The sequence below is a fragment of the Oryzias melastigma genome, linkage group LG11, assembly GCF_002922805.2.
Source record: "Oryzias melastigma strain HK-1 linkage group LG11, ASM292280v2, whole genome shotgun sequence".
NCBI lineage: Eukaryota > Metazoa > Chordata > Actinopteri > Beloniformes > Adrianichthyidae > Oryzias > Oryzias melastigma.
Genome location: NC_050522.1, coordinates 16,849,570 through 16,867,694, shown reverse-complemented (window position 1 = coordinate 16,867,694; position 18,125 = coordinate 16,849,570). Strand labels below are relative to the sequence as shown.

The following is an 18,125-nucleotide window of genomic DNA, read 5'->3' as shown; positions in this document are numbered from 1 at the left end:
TGCTACTTGCTTGGGTGTATTAAAACAGACTTCACAGTGTTCGTCTCTTTTCTGTCCTCAAAACCCCTACGGCAGATGGTAACACTCACGGTCTGCTGGAGGTGCTTCTTATTGGCCCAATGTTTTCTCAAAACTTGGGAATACATTGAAGACCTTCTGTCACTTTATACAGCTTACACACATTTGGGACAATCTGAATAATTTGAATTAAAAAATAATTCAGATTGAAATGGAATGTAATAGTTGTAATCTTACTTTAATGTTTTCTTGTTTTTTTTTTAGTTCTTTTTGAAAAAGTTGTGTCCAATAGAATTCAAACTGTACCACCAACACAGTAGCTGTTCTAAAACAGAATCAAAACTTTTTTATTTTATTTTACAGAGAGCCGTGCTCCCCCTGCCCCACCTCCATCTTTAAGCCATGTCAAATGCACACTTCTTTGCCAGGTAATCCTTTGCTATTAAGTGTGGATTTTGTTTTAAAAAATTCTGATAACACTACTACATAAGACAAAACTTTTTGTAACTTGCATTTTTAATTATTATGACAGAACTGCAGTGATGTTTTTCCCATAAAACATTTTCTTGGCCACCTGTCAAATGGGAAGCATTTCAAGGTAATGATTGATTTGACATGTTTCCAAAAATTAGAAATAAAGCAAGAAATGTGTAAGTTGTTATAGAAATTCTACAATAAAGTGTGCATTTCTTTTCTTTAATAGATCATGAATAAATATTTTAGTGAAGGTATGATGCATTTCATTCCTTTTATGGTACTTTTTACATGTTTTTTGTATAAATATGTATATTAAGCATATATATTTTCTCTCAACAGCTCAAAGAGGATTTGTTTTTGGCCAAAAAGGTACTACATCTTTTTTATGACAAATGTTCACACTTAAAGTGATAGTGCATTAGAAAAAAGCATTTATAGTTCTGGTTCTGCTAATTTCATATATTTTTGATGAAAAACACAATTGTGGCTTCACATGAAGAGTAGCATGTCTGCAGGTTAGTTGGACACCACCAACTCCTAGTGAACTGTCAAGCGTCTACTAAAAACCAGATTCACCAAGAAATAATAGTTTTTATTGCTGAAATAATTGGAAAGTATATTGTTGAAATTATTTTGGGTCATTTTCTCAATTTTTAGATAGTTTTGTTTTTTATCAAAATATCTTGTGTAGAATTGGCTGTAAATGAGAACTGTTGTAAGCAAACATGACATCACCTATTGAAAGTGGTTTACTTCCAGCTCAAAAAAAAAGAAAATCAATTTAGTCATTGATGGGTCTGAAATTCTTATTTTAGATGCATGTCTGCTGTGAGAGACATATCTATAAGATAGAATTCTGACCCTCGAAGATCTTAGTCTATCTTCAGAGAGTCCCACCTCCACTGATCATCCTAAATTAGAAGCACCTGTTTGAGATCATTGGCTGCATAAAAACACCTGTCTACCCCATACAATCAGTAGGACTCCAGCTACTAATATGGCCAAGACCAAAGAGCTGTCAAACGACACCAAAGAAAGAAATTATAGACCTTCACAAGGCTGGAAAGAGCTACAGAGCAATTGCCAAACAGCTTGAGGAAAACTGTTGGAGCGATTATTAAAAAATGGATTCCCAAAATGGCAGACCATAGTGCGTGTAAGATGTCACTGCAAGGGGACTTCAGTCTATGATCGACATCTTTACATCTGTCAGCGGTGAGAAATTTATCAAAAAGACGTGTAGTTTAAGTAATGTTCCCTTTTGTCCAACACTTGCTGATTTCACTCCTGTAGCTTTGAAGCATGCTTTACATTGCAGGCAGTACAACACACAAGCTGCACAACTTTCCTACGTTTTGTGAATGTGTTGTTGCAGAAGGTGGTTATCTCAAAAAATTGAACAATCTGAATCTGCGTCATCTTAAATCCCCTGGTATAGTAGAGTACAAAAAATCTTATCCAAGAACTCTGGTAGAAATGAAGGACCAAAGTTAGAAGTAAATGTAAAGCAGAAGAATGGAGGATAAAGGTTGGAGAAAAAAAGCCACGTTCTTTCTTTTTTTTTCTCTCTTTTTTTTTTGATCTGCCAATGTGACTGTGAGCACATTTCCCTTCTTTTAGATCATAACAAAAACATCCATCTGTATTCTGGCAACCCTTACTGAGTTTCTTGGCTGTTCCTCTGTTTCCTGGAACATGTGATGTGTTCAACTCTCAGAGTTGAGAATTTGAAAATGGGCCAATCATAAGTTCACTCACACGTCCTTTGTCCTCAGATGACCCAAGTGAGAGTTGGATGAGGAAAAAAAACATTTAAATATTGACCCCAATTCTCAACAATACTGTTTAACGTTTCAAATGCCAAAACAGTTGTTATTCTGTCTGAGAAATCTTCAAAAAATATGTCTTCTGTTTATTCCAGTGAAAGTGTACCTGGCCTTGTTTACCTATGTCTGTGATCGCTTGAGGCTAAATCAGCCAACTGTCGGTAAGATTTCCCACTCACTTTCATGAGGTTTTTTTGTGTGATCGGAACTTGATGATAATAATTTTGTTATTCTTCTGATTTAGGAACATCTTTGGTGGTGACCTGCATCTCCTCACAGATGGAGGCAGAACCGTTTTCTTTGTGCTTCGCTTGTCAGGAGTCGTTCCTTCAATCCCATCTAAGCATCCACTTTGAATCCAGAAGTCATCTCATCAACACTCTGGTCAGTTTGTATCTAAATTTTGATTTTTTTAATTATATTTTTTTATGTTTCCTGGAAAATGTGTGTTGAAAAGATGTCAAGGGTTCTTTTACTGTTGCAGTTTGGTGCAAGCGGCAGAACTTGTAAAACCAGTTTACAACTGTAATTTGCATTTTTCGTTGGATAAATAAACAAATTTGCATAAATATATTTACATGCATGCAAAATCCCCAGAAAAGCAATATGATGGGCCTGAAAGGATTGATCCTTTAACTACAAGTTGATTTGCATAAGTAACCCAAGGAAGCTGCTGATTATAGCTTAAACGTGACAAATACAAGCATTTGTCTGCTCCTGATTCACCACAGTTTTTAAAAAGTAATACTCAGAAACACAGTTTTAATCTCAATTTTCCAAATGTCTTCCATCATGAGTAAAACACTACAAGAACGTGTATTAAAAAAAAGATCTGATTGGATCTTTAAATGGAAAGAGCTGTTCACATCTTTGGACTTTTTTTTTTTTTAACTCTAGATGTACCTGAATCCTTGGCGGCTGCCTTTTGGCTGTCAGCAGGACCTGGACGAGAACACACTGAGATTGGTGGCAAGAGAGGAGGAGGAGGAAGGAGGAGGCACAGATGTCATTTTGAAGGTACACGCAAGTTGACGAGTGTTACTAGGACTCCACAAAAAAAGCTTAATGTTTACATTGTGAAAATATTCCCTTCTTGCAGGTGCTTGATTTGCCATATGAAATGTTTTGGAAGCTCACATCTAGAGACTACAAACACGGTAGGATTGTCATTATTCCCCTCTGTTAAGGTTTTTAATATGTTTATCATTCATTCTCTTTCTTCAACTGCAGTGATGTACAAACTTCAAGTGTACCAATCTCTATTAAAGCGGGGAGGTTAGTCTGTTTTATTTTTCACGTTTTTGTTTGTCTGTTTTTTGATTTAACACATTTGTGTTTTTTTGTGATTCAGTTCCTAAAAAGCAAACCCTCTGCAAACTCCAGCAAAATGAGAAATTTCCTCTGCTTGGTGAGTTGTATTTTTTTTAAATAAACTTTTCTTGAATAAAACTAGGTAGCTGTGGCTCTGATGCTTGCTGGGCCATGCTGATGTGTGTCATGTGTTCATGTATTGTATCCACAGGCATGCAGTTCTTGGTGGTCTACACTCCCAGGTCCAGTGACTTGGAGTCTGTTCAAAAAGGCCATCTGTGTTTGCTCTGTCAAAGGAAGCTGATGCCGGAGGAAGCTCCAGTTCACGTGTTCAGCAGGGAACATGTCGTTGCTTTTCTGGTCAGTATTCTTATTTTTGAGAGAAAAACACTTTTTAAAAAATAGATTACTTTCAAGGGCCTTTATCATTCTATTCTTAAGCCTGTTAGAGTAAGCTATGTTAGGGATACCTTCAACCGAAGTCTGTATTATGAGGAATTAATGTACGATGCAAAAGTCCTGAGCCGTCCAACGAGAAGCGGTGGACAGTTAGCGGGAGCAACCGTCCTCTGCTTTGCGTTGGACTGTTCATGTCTCCGCATCATGCATTCATTTCTCATATGGTCCAAGAGATTAAACTGTAGACACTTCCTCACTTCTCACTCAGTAATTTACTTGTGTTACAACTTGTCTGGTCAACCCAAAAGTTTCAGTTTATCAGTTTCAGTTTGAAGAAAACTGTTCTTATTTCAAATAAATATCATTATTTCTAGCCTTGTTAATGTCTTGACTATATGTTATATTCATAGTACAACTCACTTGGTAAATAAGTCTGACTTTTAGTGGAAAACAGAAAATTGTCTGGATGACCCCAAACTTATTGTAGTGTACACTTCCATTTACCATTTTTATTACAGGCTGTGACTGTGGTTAAAAAAAAAAATGTTTTCAGTATTTATGATTTGACATGTTTTAATTGGAAAATAAGTTTTACAAACTCATAATACATTTCTTCGGTTTCAAATTTTTATGAACTCTGACTAAATTGAGAAAATCTTTTTGGTCAATTTGACATAATTTTGATGGATTTTTTGTTTTTGGTGTTGGTGGGTCAGTTGATCCTACAGATTATTTTTCCACTAAAGACATTTGGATTAAACCAACAATAATTACTGAATACTTCTGAATACAAATGTGAGATTGTAGTAAGAATAGTAATTCTATATTCTACTTGCTGTATTATATATATTATTTTAGAATGCTTTCCACCCTGGCTCACTGAACTCCAGCACTGTTGATGCAGAAACTTTGTTGGACTTGGCAAAACAGGCGGGCTCTCTTCATCCCCTATCCAGTGTGCAGGTATTACATTCCACACAATAAAAAATCCACACTTTTTACCATAATATCTTTTGGCTGTGGAAGAAAATTTATATCGACATTTTCAACTTTTTTAAGGAATTTTGCTTGGACAAACCCATCATTGAGCCATGTTCCTATCAGATAGGTCAGTCATTAATACAGTTTGTTCTCTGGTATTTTTATCAAAATAGTTTTCATGAAACTTACAGTCTGTATTATTTCAGTTACAAGGATCCTGGGTGCTGCAAAGAGGAGGGAAGGTAAAGGAAGTCTCGAACCAGTGATCAGTGCCAAGATGAAGCTGGGTAAGGTTTATTTGGATAATTGGCTTTGGTCACATTGGAAGTCATGATTCAAAGGAGTTAAATAGCTGATGTCAGAGGCAGAGTTATCGTTCCCTTCATTTATTGGATTGCATTCAAACGAGTGCGACACCGGTCTGTCCAGCCCATTAATATCAGCTCCCCTAAGAGAAACATTGTCTATTTTAATTTATGAAGTCATGTCCCGTAATTCACTTTCTTATTTTAGTCCCCAGGAACACTGGAAAAGTATTGGACCAGAGCATCAGGAGAAACGAGGACACTGTCAAGCCTGGCGCTGTACAGATCAAGGAGGAAAAAGCTGAAAGCCATGAAAAACAACTGGAAACCGATCCACAGATGTCCCTCAGAATGTGTCCGAATGCAGAGAATGCAGAGAACCAGATAGTGAAGGTAAAAACAGAAGTGCTTTCCACTGAAGAGTCAAGTAAGGAGAGTGGAAGAAGGGACAAGAGCTCGAATGGAAAAGACAGAGCCCAGACCGACGCAAGAGCGATCCAAAAGAACAAACAGCCAAGTGAGACTGAAGAGAAAAAAAGAAAAAGTTCATTTTGTGAACCATCACAAGCAGAAAAACATGAGGATTCACAAAGAGGAACTAGCTCTAAAAGACCAAGACTGGCCTCAAACATTGATGATGAGGTGTCCACAGTTATGCCTGAATGTGAAATCAAAAAGGAGAAAACCATAGAGGGGGATATTAATAAAGGTTTATGCTTTACTTTATTTTTTTTATTAATTTTACACAAAATTGGTAATCTGTAAAAAAGTAAGATTAACATTTGTCAACATAAAGCAGCTTTTTCTTTAATTTTTTTCAGTGTCAAGCAAACTTCTAGAGTGCCGTTGTGGTACACACAAACCCATCTACCTGTGCGGGCGCTGCATGCTCAGGATTTCAGGAAAAGACATCCTCAGCCACATGACTGGATTTGACCACCAGGAGATGGTCCATGAGGTCAGTAAAATACCAAAGGATAGTGTTTTACCATTTAAGACTAACAATCTCACTCGTGGACATAAAGATGTTTGTAGTTCAAAATAGTTGATAAATTCTATGAAAAAATATTCATCAATGAATGTTGTTTATCAGCATAAGATCCTTGATGGGTTTATCCCATCAGGGCTCGCCACAGTGAATCACCTTTCACTAGTTCACTGTATTAAGCTCTTTGCACCCCCTAGGAAGTGAACCCAGTTTTCCTGTGTGTCAGTCCTACATTCAGCCAACTGAGCCGTCCAGCCACTTATTCACTTAATGGATACAACAGAAAAACTACTAGCATCATTTATGTCAGCAAGGAGCAGAGATGGAAAGCAGTACTTTGATCAAAGTAGCAGTGTCTAAAATATTACTCTGGTAAAAGTAAGAATTGGTCATCTAAATGGTTAATTGATTAAAAGCAAATCAGTTATCAATCAATTATCTATGTTCTAAAACTTCTGAATTTAGGTGTCGGTGGTAATATTCCAATATTTCCAAATACTATAATCAAGTATTAATTGGGAAACTCTAAAGGAAGCAACATTGATGTGTCAATTTGATACATGTGATCTTGAGTTTTTACAGATATTGACATTTCCAGACATCTTGGCCAAAACCTCTGAGGTTTTTTTTTGTTGTTTTTTTTTCACTCTTACTTTTCTAGCAGACAGTCTGTACTGCAAACTTATAAAGATGAAACAGAACGCAAAATATAAAAAAAATGAGTACATTAAATTTAAGTATGAAAATATATTTTTTCTTTTTATAAAGCATTAAGGTTAAAGTTTGATTGCCTATGTGGGTTGTAGTTAATTTTCTAAAAATATTTGTTAGTTTTTTTTATTGGAGCAAAGAAAAAATTTGCTCATTTATGCACTTTTTTATTCAAATATGTGACTTTTTTTACTCAGTGAGTAATATGATTCATTAAGAATAAAAAGGACATTCTACAGCAGCTTTTCAGTTGGCAGTAGGTGGTTTCTGTTGGAACGTGCTCTCTTTTCTAGTGATTTTAGGTTCTTGTTTAAACAATGTGATGAGACACTTCAGTCATACAGACTGGACTCTGCAGATTACCTGTTACCGAGTTACAAAAGAGGCAAAAAGGAAGAGAAAACTGGAAAATAAAGACAGGAAAAAAATGCAAATCCAACACTGTACACTTGCACGTACTGGAGTCTAAACCACTTAAAGACTTTGAAAATATTCAGCTCAAGACACAAGATTGCTGAAAGAGTTAAAATTACAAAATTATCCATCTTCTGATTTCAGGTTTTTTATACAGATGAAAAGATGTTTGTTGACATCTCCAAACAAAGCTTTCAGTCAGGTAAAACGGTTCCTGAAGTCTTCCAGATATTATTGTTGTTAACCTGTTAAAGAAGATGTTCATGATTTGTTCTTCTCATCCACAGCATTTGACACGTTGCTCTGGCTTGGTTTCGACTTGTCCGGCCAGAGTAAGCCACCCATAACTTCAGATCCACTTTGTGCTGAAGGCTCTCCTCATCCTCAGACCATGACACAAAATAATGTAAGTCAATTATTTACAACCAATAAAAATGTTTTTTGACAGTAACTACAGATATTTACTCCAGAACTTAACACAAATTAATATAATTTCTATTTTGTTTTACAGGATGCCATGGATATTGACAGTGAAGACAACTGTGATGCAGCTATAGACTTGTTTATTGGGGCAGAAACTTTCTCCAGAACTATTGGAGCCCAAATGGAATGTGGTGAAGAAACATCAGATGTAAACACCCACCTATGTGACGCAAGCACAGTTCTGTTTACAGGAAGTGACAGCCCAACCACTGTTTCTCAAAGCACAAGTACTGAACCTGACCGGACCACATCTAATCAGAAAATGACGCCAACCAAATTATCAGCAGGTCCTTCTGCAGCAGCCAGCTCCAAACCAATGTCCAAATCTGTGACTGAACTTAGACTCTTGGAAAGAACTGAGTCTGCATCCAAGGACGGAGCAGTTCCAGCGAAAGCTGCTCTCTCTTCTCATGCAGAGGGGGTGAAGTTGCATGCAAAAATTCACTCTTCTTCCACAAGAACAGTTAAAAATCAAATCAACGTCCCAGCTAAAATGCCAACCAAGTCAAATAAACCTGGGAACACTGACCCTTGTGCTAGGACTGCACACAGGACAAGATCAGTTGAAGCTAATGCAGACAATGTACCACATGCTGATGAGAGGAGCCAACATCCAGCTGGTCACCCAAAGCCAAGCTTATCTACCAGATGTAGACATAAAAGCCTTCACAAAGAGCCATTGCATTTGTCTGCAAGTAAGACCAGTCCAAGTGGGAATCAAGAAAAAGTTGGTGAGTATATTTTAAATTGGACTAAGAAAATATCGATTCAGTGAAATACTGCAATACTTCATTCGGCTATACTTGGATTGATTAAAAATGCTGCCAAGACTTTATTTAATTAATTATGAGCAAACATGGAGATCACCATCTTACTTTTTTCCCCCCACTAAACCCCCCCAACTACTAGCACACTGAGCCTCTTTGAGCAGTTCTACATCGCACCAAAACAATGGCAAGATCTCACGAGAACCAGCTTGTGAAGAACGTGAACTTGTGAGCCTCACAGTTGTTGTAACATAGTGAAATGAGACATGTACAACACAGTTTGAACCAAGTAGGGGTAACTGAAACTCTGTGCCAAGTTGGACTGGTACCGTATAAAATCGCACATTTTGGTGCTTGGTGGCTCATGTAAGAACAAGTGAGACTGTGCACTGTGAAGACAAAACAGGCCAACGTTCTGCTAAACTTCTCAAGAAAAAATCCTGACTCAGCGACTTGATGGACCAGTCACTTGTGCTCTAAAAAAAGACTGTCATGGCGACAAGTGGCGAAATATAAATGTACTTCTGCTTATGTGAAAACAGATGCAGCGCTGCAGTGCAGGCTGTCTGGATGAAGGAAAGAAAACCCTTTAGCCACATTCAGTCGCTCTCCTTCACCCCTTCACACTGTTTCATTACACTTTAATGTTTCTGGAAGGCACCTGAACTGTTCGGTTGCATTTAGCAGTGTTGGAAATTAACAGCACTTTATTTTATCAACTAACCATATGGGACATTACTTGCTAAGGCGCATTTATGCTTTGTGGAGGTTTTTCCCTATGCTGAAAAATAATTTTGTTGTGAAAATCAGATAACATCGATTGTTGAAAATATTTTTCTTAAATTACCAAAAGAAAAACACCATGAATTTCCATCCATCCATCTTCTTGGCCGCTTCTTCCCTTTCGGGGTCGCGGGGGTGCTGGAGCCTATCCCGGCTGCTGATGGGCGAAGGCGGGGTACACCCTGGACAGGTCGCCAGTCTGTCTCAGGGCCTCAATCACACACACCCATACACTCTCACATTCACACCTAGGGGCAATTTAGAGTCACCAATTAACCTATGAAGCATGTTTTTGGACGGTGGGAGGAAGCCGGAGTCCCCGGTGAAAACCCACGCATGAACAGGGAGAACATGCAAACTCCACACAGAAAGGTCCCAGCCGGGATTCGAACCGGGGCCTTCTCGCTGTGAGGCAAGAGCGCTAACCACTGCGCCACCGTGCAGCCCACCATGAATTTGCTTGTTAAATATAGTCACTGGTACTGTCTTGGGATATATTTTGATATGTATCGTATCGTGATGCGTATCGTATAGCCACACTCTTGCCAGTACACACCCCTAATATTTTAATTGCCAAATAAGAACGACTTTTATTTAAGAATGCCTTGATTTTTCATTCAATCTAGTTTTGTACTTCGTTTATAGGCACAAATCACCTGATTGTTGTGTCATGGGATGGAAAGCAGCAGGTCTACTGTATGCTCTGTTCGGTAAAACTGCACTTGTCCAGTTCCCTCCATCTGGTCAGCACAAACCACCAGTACAACTATGTGGTAAGTAGCTGCAGTCTTCTGTCAGATTGTGTGAAATTAAAAAGTAGTTACATACTTAACGTATGACATGTACTTTGTTTCCAGAAAAGACAGTACCCTGAATGGACGGCGAAGCCCTCTGAGTTGGAGAGTAAACTGAATCACACAGTGGCTCTCTTGGCTAAGATTGAGAGGGACTTACCGCATTCTCGAAGTGTTCAGGTAAGCCGAACAATGGTCAAAATTTAATAAAAATAATTGTTTTTGTTTTTTTTTCTCATTATCAGGTGTTGTATAATATTTAGCATCTTTAATAATGTCATAAATATATTATGTAAATTATTATTATTGGCTTTCGAATCAGCTCGTATCAATAGCGTAGTGGAGTTTCAAAAATTGACCTTTTTTTTTCTAGGTTTATTTAAATTTTTATTTATCCTTTTAGAAGCTGAAAGTAACTAAGGACGTATACCAAGATCTCGGTTGTCTTCTGGATGATGAAGGTAAATTGATTCTATTGAATCTCACAGAAAAAAACAAATCTTATTAGATTATAGAATTGTCCAATAAGTTGGCAGCTAGGGTTGGGAATCGATGGGTTCCTCACAATAAGATACCTGATACATGGCTCACATGTATGATACTGTCATAATTGCTAAAAAGAATCGTCTCAAATAACTCACAATATATAGAAGAACACGTACTTTTGGAAAATATACCCATTTATTTAACTTGAACATTCATAATAAACAACTTTTTCTGCAATAAATAAGACACTTTTGTGTAACATTCCTGAAATCAGTAATACTATATATTTGACAAGCATTGACACCAATTGAATTGGAACAAGTACATGTTTGAAACTGCAGAAAGTTTGGAGCTGCAGAAAAGCCTTTTCAATGCATTTCAACAGGAAAAAATTGCAGTAATTTTGTCGAATTGCTGAAAAACAAAAAGTTGCAGAAGAGATTTCAGAAGACAGTAATAATGTCCTTAACTTGCAGAACATTTTGATACTTGAATGATAAAAATCGGATGAAGTATGCAGAAGTTACAGGCGGACAAAAAACGTACGGAAGAAAATAAGTATAATAAAATTGAAGAACAATAGTTTGATTGCATAGCACAATCAAACGAAATATTTGTATACTTCAGTGCTATCAATAGTAAACATGAACAGCAGTGGCACTACTTAGTGCAAAATAGGTATAAACAGAACAAAAATTAAAGAATTCAAGTAGCAGTTGACACATTGGTGCTCACAACAGCCAGTCTTGCAATGCGCCCCCTATCTACCTCCAAAGGAACGTCTCACCAAAGGACGGCGAAGATAACTTTTTACAGCCTCTTCAAATGAAAGTAAAAGATCGATACTTGGTGAGAAGTTGAGATCAGGACATTTTAATAGATGCTTTGTCTATAATGAACACTATGTTTAAATACTAGTGTTTGTCAGTGCAAGTCAAAGTAATTTCTCCAAAAACAGATACTTCTAGAATCAAAGAAGCAGACACCAAGCCAGAGTAAGATTTCTCTCAAGGAGACCTAAAACCTAAATCTTCCGCAAGTTAGCAAGGACCCTTCATTTATAAGAATTTTGGTTGCCTAGGTTACAGAAAACCCTAAATAGAAAAGATAAGTTTACATCTCTCTGTGGAAATGGGAAACTCTGTGTCAGAAGGGTCTTATCAGAGTGAGTGGAGTGAAGAGGGGGCGGTGGATCTTTGCTTTGACTACTGCCCGCTGAACCCAAACTGTATAGATGGACGGAAGGGAGTAGTTCCAACATGTTTGATGTTTTCTGTAATTTTTACAATCCCTATCTGTCATCCTGTTTTTATTTAATCTGTTTTTATGTTTAGCTGTGCAGAAGGTGAAAGCCATGGTGAGAAAAAAAGACCCTGTAGACTCGGTGTCCTCCTCAGTCCACTATGCAGATGAAGTTCCAGATCCCTGTGAAGTTTCAAGCTCTGATGACGGTACGTGCAATGGTGTCCTTTGCTGTCATGAGCAATGATCTTACTACGCTAAAATGAACCAAAGCCAAAGTTTATGTTAAAAAAAAAAAATGCCTTTTTGCAGTTCAAGCCCCACAGACTGGGACAACAGGAACTTCTGATCATGACGTCAGCAGTGAAAGTGGGCATCAGTCAGAAGATCACCAGATAGGAGGTTAGAACTCAAATTGCCAATATTTTGACAAATGGACACACACATAAATACTTTTTTTTTTTTTACTTATAGGAAAAACTGTTTTCAGAAAAATAGAGCCCAACCAGACAGCAGGTAAATTCATCAGACGGCAGAGTTCAGATGAGCTTCCTTCAAATGTGGCTTTAAATCAGAGCAATCCAGAGCCCATTCAATCACCTGTTCTTCAAGTTGAAGATGTATCAGGTAAAATTCCACTGTTCTATATTCTACAAATACAGAAATGATCAATTTAGGCCTAATGTATTTACTTTCTGCTCATTTTCTGAAGCATCCCAGCAGGTAGAGGTTGAGCAGGATTCAGAAGTTCAAATTAAACCCTCTCCTGCTGTTAGGAGTCCTTGTAAACTGATAACCTGTTAAGTCTCTGTTCCTATGTCCATTTTAATGTATTTACTCTTTTTTTTTTTTTGGAGCCAAAAATAAATCACCTTTAAAGGCTAACTTGAAAAGAAAAAAAGAAAATACATTTTTTATGACCAGCTTAAAGTTACAAATACAGATTTAGAGGTTCAAGCGTTACTGAAGATGCAAACCTGATCTTTTAAATACCTATTCATCTACAAAACAAAACCAAAGCTTGTAAACTAAACCACGTGACTAAAGATCTCTTCAGTCATTGGCCAGAAATAGAGCAGCTTGATTCTTATCATTAAAGGGAAATTCCTGGTAGACAGTTTTCTTTTCTTGGAAGGAATGGTCAAAAACGACATTAATCATGAAATTCACTTCCAGATTATAAACCCAGATGTTTTTGCAGGCCCTCTAGATTAAGACGGAGTAACTCCATTCTCTTCATTATCGGGTTAGACAAACTTTAAGCGAACCAAATGTGTACAGTCTAAATAAACCCTAAAAACCAATCGTTTTTGCACAGTAGCTCAACTCTAAAGCTTTTCCAAATCTCGTGTCTCCTTTTTCAGATCTGTTTTTTGAAAGGCCGAATACAAACCTACAGGAAACACAGAAATTATCAAGGGATCAAGTTTTCTCGCCAAAGCTGCAGCCTGTCACAGAACAGAGGAAGCTGGAACAAGGACACCCAGTAGCAACTGCAGGGCAGGAAGCTTTGCCCAAAAGGGTTTTTATTGGTTTGTAAAGTTTTTGTATTTCCCTACACTTTTTTTGTAAGCAAAAAAAAAAAGATTTGTTATAATATATTTCTTTGCAGGAGGAAAAGCACGTGCCTCCAATAACCTGTCACTTTATTTGAAAGCGAAGTTGCCTAGCTCAACTGCAGTCATCGGTGAGTGGGTCTATCTAATACACCCCAAACCATGTCAGTTCTGTCAGAGTAAACAATATGTTGTCTTTAAGGCAAAAGCTGCATATGGGAGTGTCAGGGGATCAACATCGACCAGAAGACCTTCTTCCTGTGCGATTGCTGTGAGGAGAAAGTCTTCCTCCCGAACATCTGCCAACACATGATCAGCTCTCATCACCAGCTCAAATACTTGGTGCGTCCTGCATTTGGAATCTCCCTAAACTCCATTTTCAAAGTTTTACAAAGTAGGTTGTGCATATTTTAAAGGAGAGGGACTACCCCGAGTATCTTCAGAAGTTCTGGTATGATGAGGAGCTGCTCCTTGAAATGAAGCTGGATATTTTAAACACGGTCGTTCTGAAGCTCTCAAATCAGGAGCACGAGCAAACGGTGGCTGCACAGGTCTGTTCATGTCTCACTTGTAATGTCTTAAGACGGATTCCATGAAGCTTATCCGCTTCTCTGTGTTTGCCTAAGTGTGTGTGTCTGAGTCCGGAGCTGCATGGATTCATTTTGAGCGCTTCATTCAGTGAAGGTAACAATGCAACTTAATTTTGGAAAAGTTTTCTTTGAAAGATGTTTAATCTCTTTAATTCGTCAACTGTTTCTGTAGCCTTGAAAATAATACAAAGCATCAAAGATGAGGATAATCGAGGAGCCATCCAGCTTCCCATCAGTGTTCCTGAGCAGGAAAGTGAGTTTTAACATTTTTTTTTTTATCTTTTAAATTAAAACAAATGTTTCTGACGTTAGTAAAAGGAGTCTGCAAGTATATGTATTATTTTACTGTGAGTTCGATGATAATTTGACTTCAAAATTCCTTCTAGTTTGATATGTTTTGTGTAACTTGTCTAATTCCTCCTTTAGGAGCTTTAGTTTGAAAAGACTCAACTTTTCCAAATGAGAACTTCAGAATAAATCCTATGTAATTAATCTAATTCTACAAGTGGTCCTTTTATACATTTATACTTAAATTGACTTTTTTTAAGACTAAACTTTGTGTTTAACCTTTTCTGCTGTTTTTGTCTTTAGAAGCTGCACTAGAAACTAAACCCTCCTGTTTTGAAGGGGCAAAAATGTCTAAAGATCCAAAAGCAATTGAAGACGGAGGGTTCTCCAGTCTGTCCTCTTCTGCTCCAGATGTGTTCCAGACCCGTAAGATTGATCATTTTTACATCGTATTGAGTAATCCACCCCAATTAAATTTTTGGTTTTTCACTTGTCCGTGTGGCATATATTTTCTGAAAGAGAAGAAATCATTTCCTTTTTGCATTTTTGCCTTTTTCTCCTTTTAAATTGCTGTCAATCAAACTGTCGCAGCACTCGGGGCAACCAGTTACAACCAAGAAGTTAATTTAATTTGAAAAAAATGTCACTTTGTGAAATCAGTGACGTCATATTTGGCGTTTAAAAAAATAAAAAAATGATGTCCAAATTGCTTTTAAAAGGGCACTATATAGTCCTGCACAATATAGTTTTTTTTTAATAATTAGAGATTAGGGTGGGAATTCAGACATAGTTACAGGGAGTCAATGGCGAGGCTACTCGGCGCCAACGACCACGCCCATGTAGAGGAGATTTTGGAAACGGAAACTTCAGATAAACATGAAAAATGACTTTTTAAGACACTTGGGGTTGTAGGATTTTTATAAAAACTTCATTAAAACACCACTGGGAAAGTTTTTTTTTTTTTTTATTATTAAAAAAAATTGTCATAGCGAGTCTTAATGTCATTTAAGTAAACAATCCATTATCTAATTGGAATTAAAAGATAGCAAACTCATTTTCATCTTCTTTTGTTTTTTTTTTAAGCTGGACCAAAGGATGCCTGTGATCTGGAAGCTTCTACTAAGGTTGGAAGGATGGAGTTAGACTGTTCCTCCTCAAACCTGGATCCCGTCCTCCCCGATGCTGGCTCACCTCACACCCCTCAGAGTCTCTACGGTGGATCACACCCTGATGAATCGACACCAGCCGGGTTCCATTCCCTCGATGTCAACGAGGAGGAAGAATCTTTGAAATCTTCTCCTGTTACTCCTACAGTCAGTCGGAGCCTAAACGTGCCTGTAGGAGATGAAAGCTCTTCAAGCAGAAAAAGGCCAGCTGATACATCTGGGGAAACATTGTTCACAATTAGCAGCCAGAAAGAAGACCCTGTACAAGCTGAAGATGAACTGAACTTGCTGAAGGCAAAGGCCGAGGCCTCCTCGCCACCTTCCTACGAATCTATCTTGCCTCATCCTGCTCCAGGATTCACTCTAGATTCTCCAACAGATGAAAATCTCAGTGCTGTCCCCAAACTCATAGTTCTCGAGAAGCTAATATCTGTACTTAAAAAAAGCATTTCTATAACGGTGAAAGAGGGGCAATCTGTCACCGTACCAGACTCAGAACTAGAGCAAAAACAAGTTGATAATTCACTGGACAGGTTAGAAAAAGATCCTACTGATGACTTGGAGTGCAGCAACCAACCTGGTGCTAGTGATGGAAACTCTTCATCAGTCGCTGACATGCCTACTCTACCTGTACAAGACGAGAGCAGCATGAGCCAGAACCCCTCAGATTCCACCACTAGTGACCTTAAGATTCCAGAGTCATCTGGTACTCCAGAGATCAGAAGCACTGCGGTCTGTCAGTCGCCAATCAAGACCATCATCTCAGCGCGGCAAAAGCCTGCTTTTCCCTCGTATCAGACAGAGTACCAAGGTGAAGCCAGCAGAGGCCTTCAAAGCAGCATCCACACAGATGATGCCGTGGCAGCTGCTCAGAGCTCCACATCCCAAAGCCAAATGACTGACGTCCCAGATGAACCTTCAGACGCTCTCCAGTATGCTGCAAACCATGCAGCAGCAAATAGCCTGCAGAAAACGACTGAAAGCCTATCTCAGACGAGTTCTCACACCAACCAAGCGGGTACAGCCGAGATGGGGAACTACCTGTTCCTTTTGTCCACGGGGCAGAGTTACTCTAGTGTAGCCATTTCGGAAGGTGGCGTTCAGGGGCAACTGCAGCATCAACGTCAGCAAGTCCACCTGCAGCAACAAGTCCGCCTGCAGCAGCACCGATTACAGGAAGTGCAGGTGCCTCTGCAACAGCAGCTTCATCAATATGGACGGATGACTCGGCAGGACACTATGCAGCAATATCGGCAACAGATGTTTCAGCAGCAGCAGGCACCTCAGCAACAGATGTTTCAGCAGCAGTGGTCTCGGCAGCAGATGTTTCAGCAGCAGTGGTCTCGGCAGCAGATGTTTCAGCAGCAGTGGTCTCGGCAGCAGATGTTTCAGCAATATCGGCAGCAGCAGCAACAACAAGTACAGCAGCATTTGTTTCAGCAGCAGCAAAACTACAATTTATGGACTGGTTCATGGCAGAGTTGAGTTTTAAGTGAATGTGTTCATCTGTCCTATTTTCTACAGTTGGGCTAATGTTTTTTATACCTTTTTTATGAAGATGCTACAAAACCCCTCTTTATGTTCAATTAAAGAAAATGTTTTCATTTAGTTTTAAATGCTCCATGTTGTTCATTTCTGTGTTCCAAGCATCTCAATAGTGTTGCTTAGAGGGATACATTGTTTGAAATTAAATATATTTTTGTATTCCTGTTATAACTTAACATGTTTATTCAACTTCTTGTGAAGCATTAATTATTTGCTTGTTTTTGCCATTTGTTTGTGTTTTTACTTTTAGCAGAATTCTTGATAAAAGATTAAATGCACTTAAATTCAGTTTGCTTTATGTAAAAACCCCAGAAGTTGATGCCTTCTTTCCCCCAAAAAATGTTTCTTTGCTTTTTACATTAGTATTTGGAGATTCCTTTCCAAAAAAGGAAAGAAAATATGCAGGAAATTTCTAAAGACTGAAAATGCAGAAAAATAATTTCATTAAATATGGTTCATTCTTTTGACAGGAAGACCAATTCTCCACACTTTCACCGTCAAGTAAATTCACCTAGACAACAAAGAAACACGCAAAAACCACAAGCAAACTTTCAATTTTTGTCCACAACAGGAAGAAATACTGCATTCCACCACTTTTTCTCCAAGGATGACTTCTCCCTTAAGAATACAAGTGGGAGTTTACGACATACACATAGAGAAACGAGGTTAAAAGTTCATTAGAGATGTTGTGTAATAAATCTTTTGGGAGGGTTTTCATTCCCAACATCACAGTTCCTTATCTACCAAAGACCATCATAAATAAAAATACCCCCAATCCTAGTGAAGCTCAGGTGATAAAACAGAAGACTTTCTGAGGGGTAAAAAGATCTGGAACAGCAGGATGAGGTTACATTTAACAACACTTTAACATAATGTTAAAAATAAAGACAAGAACTTCACATTCATCTTACGCCGGATTCACACCGCATGCAGAAGTGATGCTTCACCTCTAGTTCACGCCAGACGTGTATTTTTTCGTAACAACTGAAACAACC

At 38.2% G+C, this 18,125-nt stretch overlaps 1 protein-coding gene across 7 annotated transcripts in view; it reads left to right on the top strand.

Annotated features, from left to right (window-relative positions):
* Nucleotides 1–17,861, top strand: part of LOC112161942 — a gene marked incomplete in the record, with an annotated part of 43,533 nt that extends 25,672 nt beyond the window's left edge. The window contains 33 exon segments of one of the 7 annotated variants that reach the window (XM_036214122.1): nucleotides 382–446; nucleotides 551–616; nucleotides 722–746; nucleotides 835–864; nucleotides 2,417–2,482; nucleotides 2,566–2,705; nucleotides 3,261–3,338; nucleotides 3,421–3,478; nucleotides 3,552–3,596; nucleotides 3,673–3,729; nucleotides 3,844–3,992; nucleotides 4,890–4,994; nucleotides 5,091–5,139; nucleotides 5,219–5,299; nucleotides 5,526–6,026; nucleotides 6,139–6,275; nucleotides 7,575–7,632; nucleotides 7,718–7,836; nucleotides 7,942–8,644; nucleotides 10,109–10,236; nucleotides 10,321–10,437; nucleotides 10,661–10,718; nucleotides 12,078–12,194; nucleotides 12,298–12,387; nucleotides 12,460–12,612; nucleotides 13,350–13,517; nucleotides 13,598–13,672; nucleotides 13,744–13,883; nucleotides 13,958–14,092; nucleotides 14,168–14,225; nucleotides 14,304–14,384; nucleotides 14,723–14,845; nucleotides 15,503–17,861. In XM_036214122.1, the coding sequence (XP_036070015.1) occupies nucleotides 382–446; nucleotides 551–616; nucleotides 722–746; nucleotides 835–864; nucleotides 2,417–2,482; nucleotides 2,566–2,705; nucleotides 3,261–3,338; nucleotides 3,421–3,478; nucleotides 3,552–3,596; nucleotides 3,673–3,729; nucleotides 3,844–3,992; nucleotides 4,890–4,994; nucleotides 5,091–5,139; nucleotides 5,219–5,299; nucleotides 5,526–6,026; nucleotides 6,139–6,275; nucleotides 7,575–7,632; nucleotides 7,718–7,836; nucleotides 7,942–8,644; nucleotides 10,109–10,236; nucleotides 10,321–10,437; nucleotides 10,661–10,718; nucleotides 12,078–12,194; nucleotides 12,298–12,387; nucleotides 12,460–12,612; nucleotides 13,350–13,517; nucleotides 13,598–13,672; nucleotides 13,744–13,883; nucleotides 13,958–14,092; nucleotides 14,168–14,225; nucleotides 14,304–14,384; nucleotides 14,723–14,845; nucleotides 15,503–17,070 (5,543 nt within the window). 7 annotated transcript variants of the gene reach the window in all.
* Between the last annotated feature and the right edge of the window lie 264 nt (nucleotides 17,862–18,125).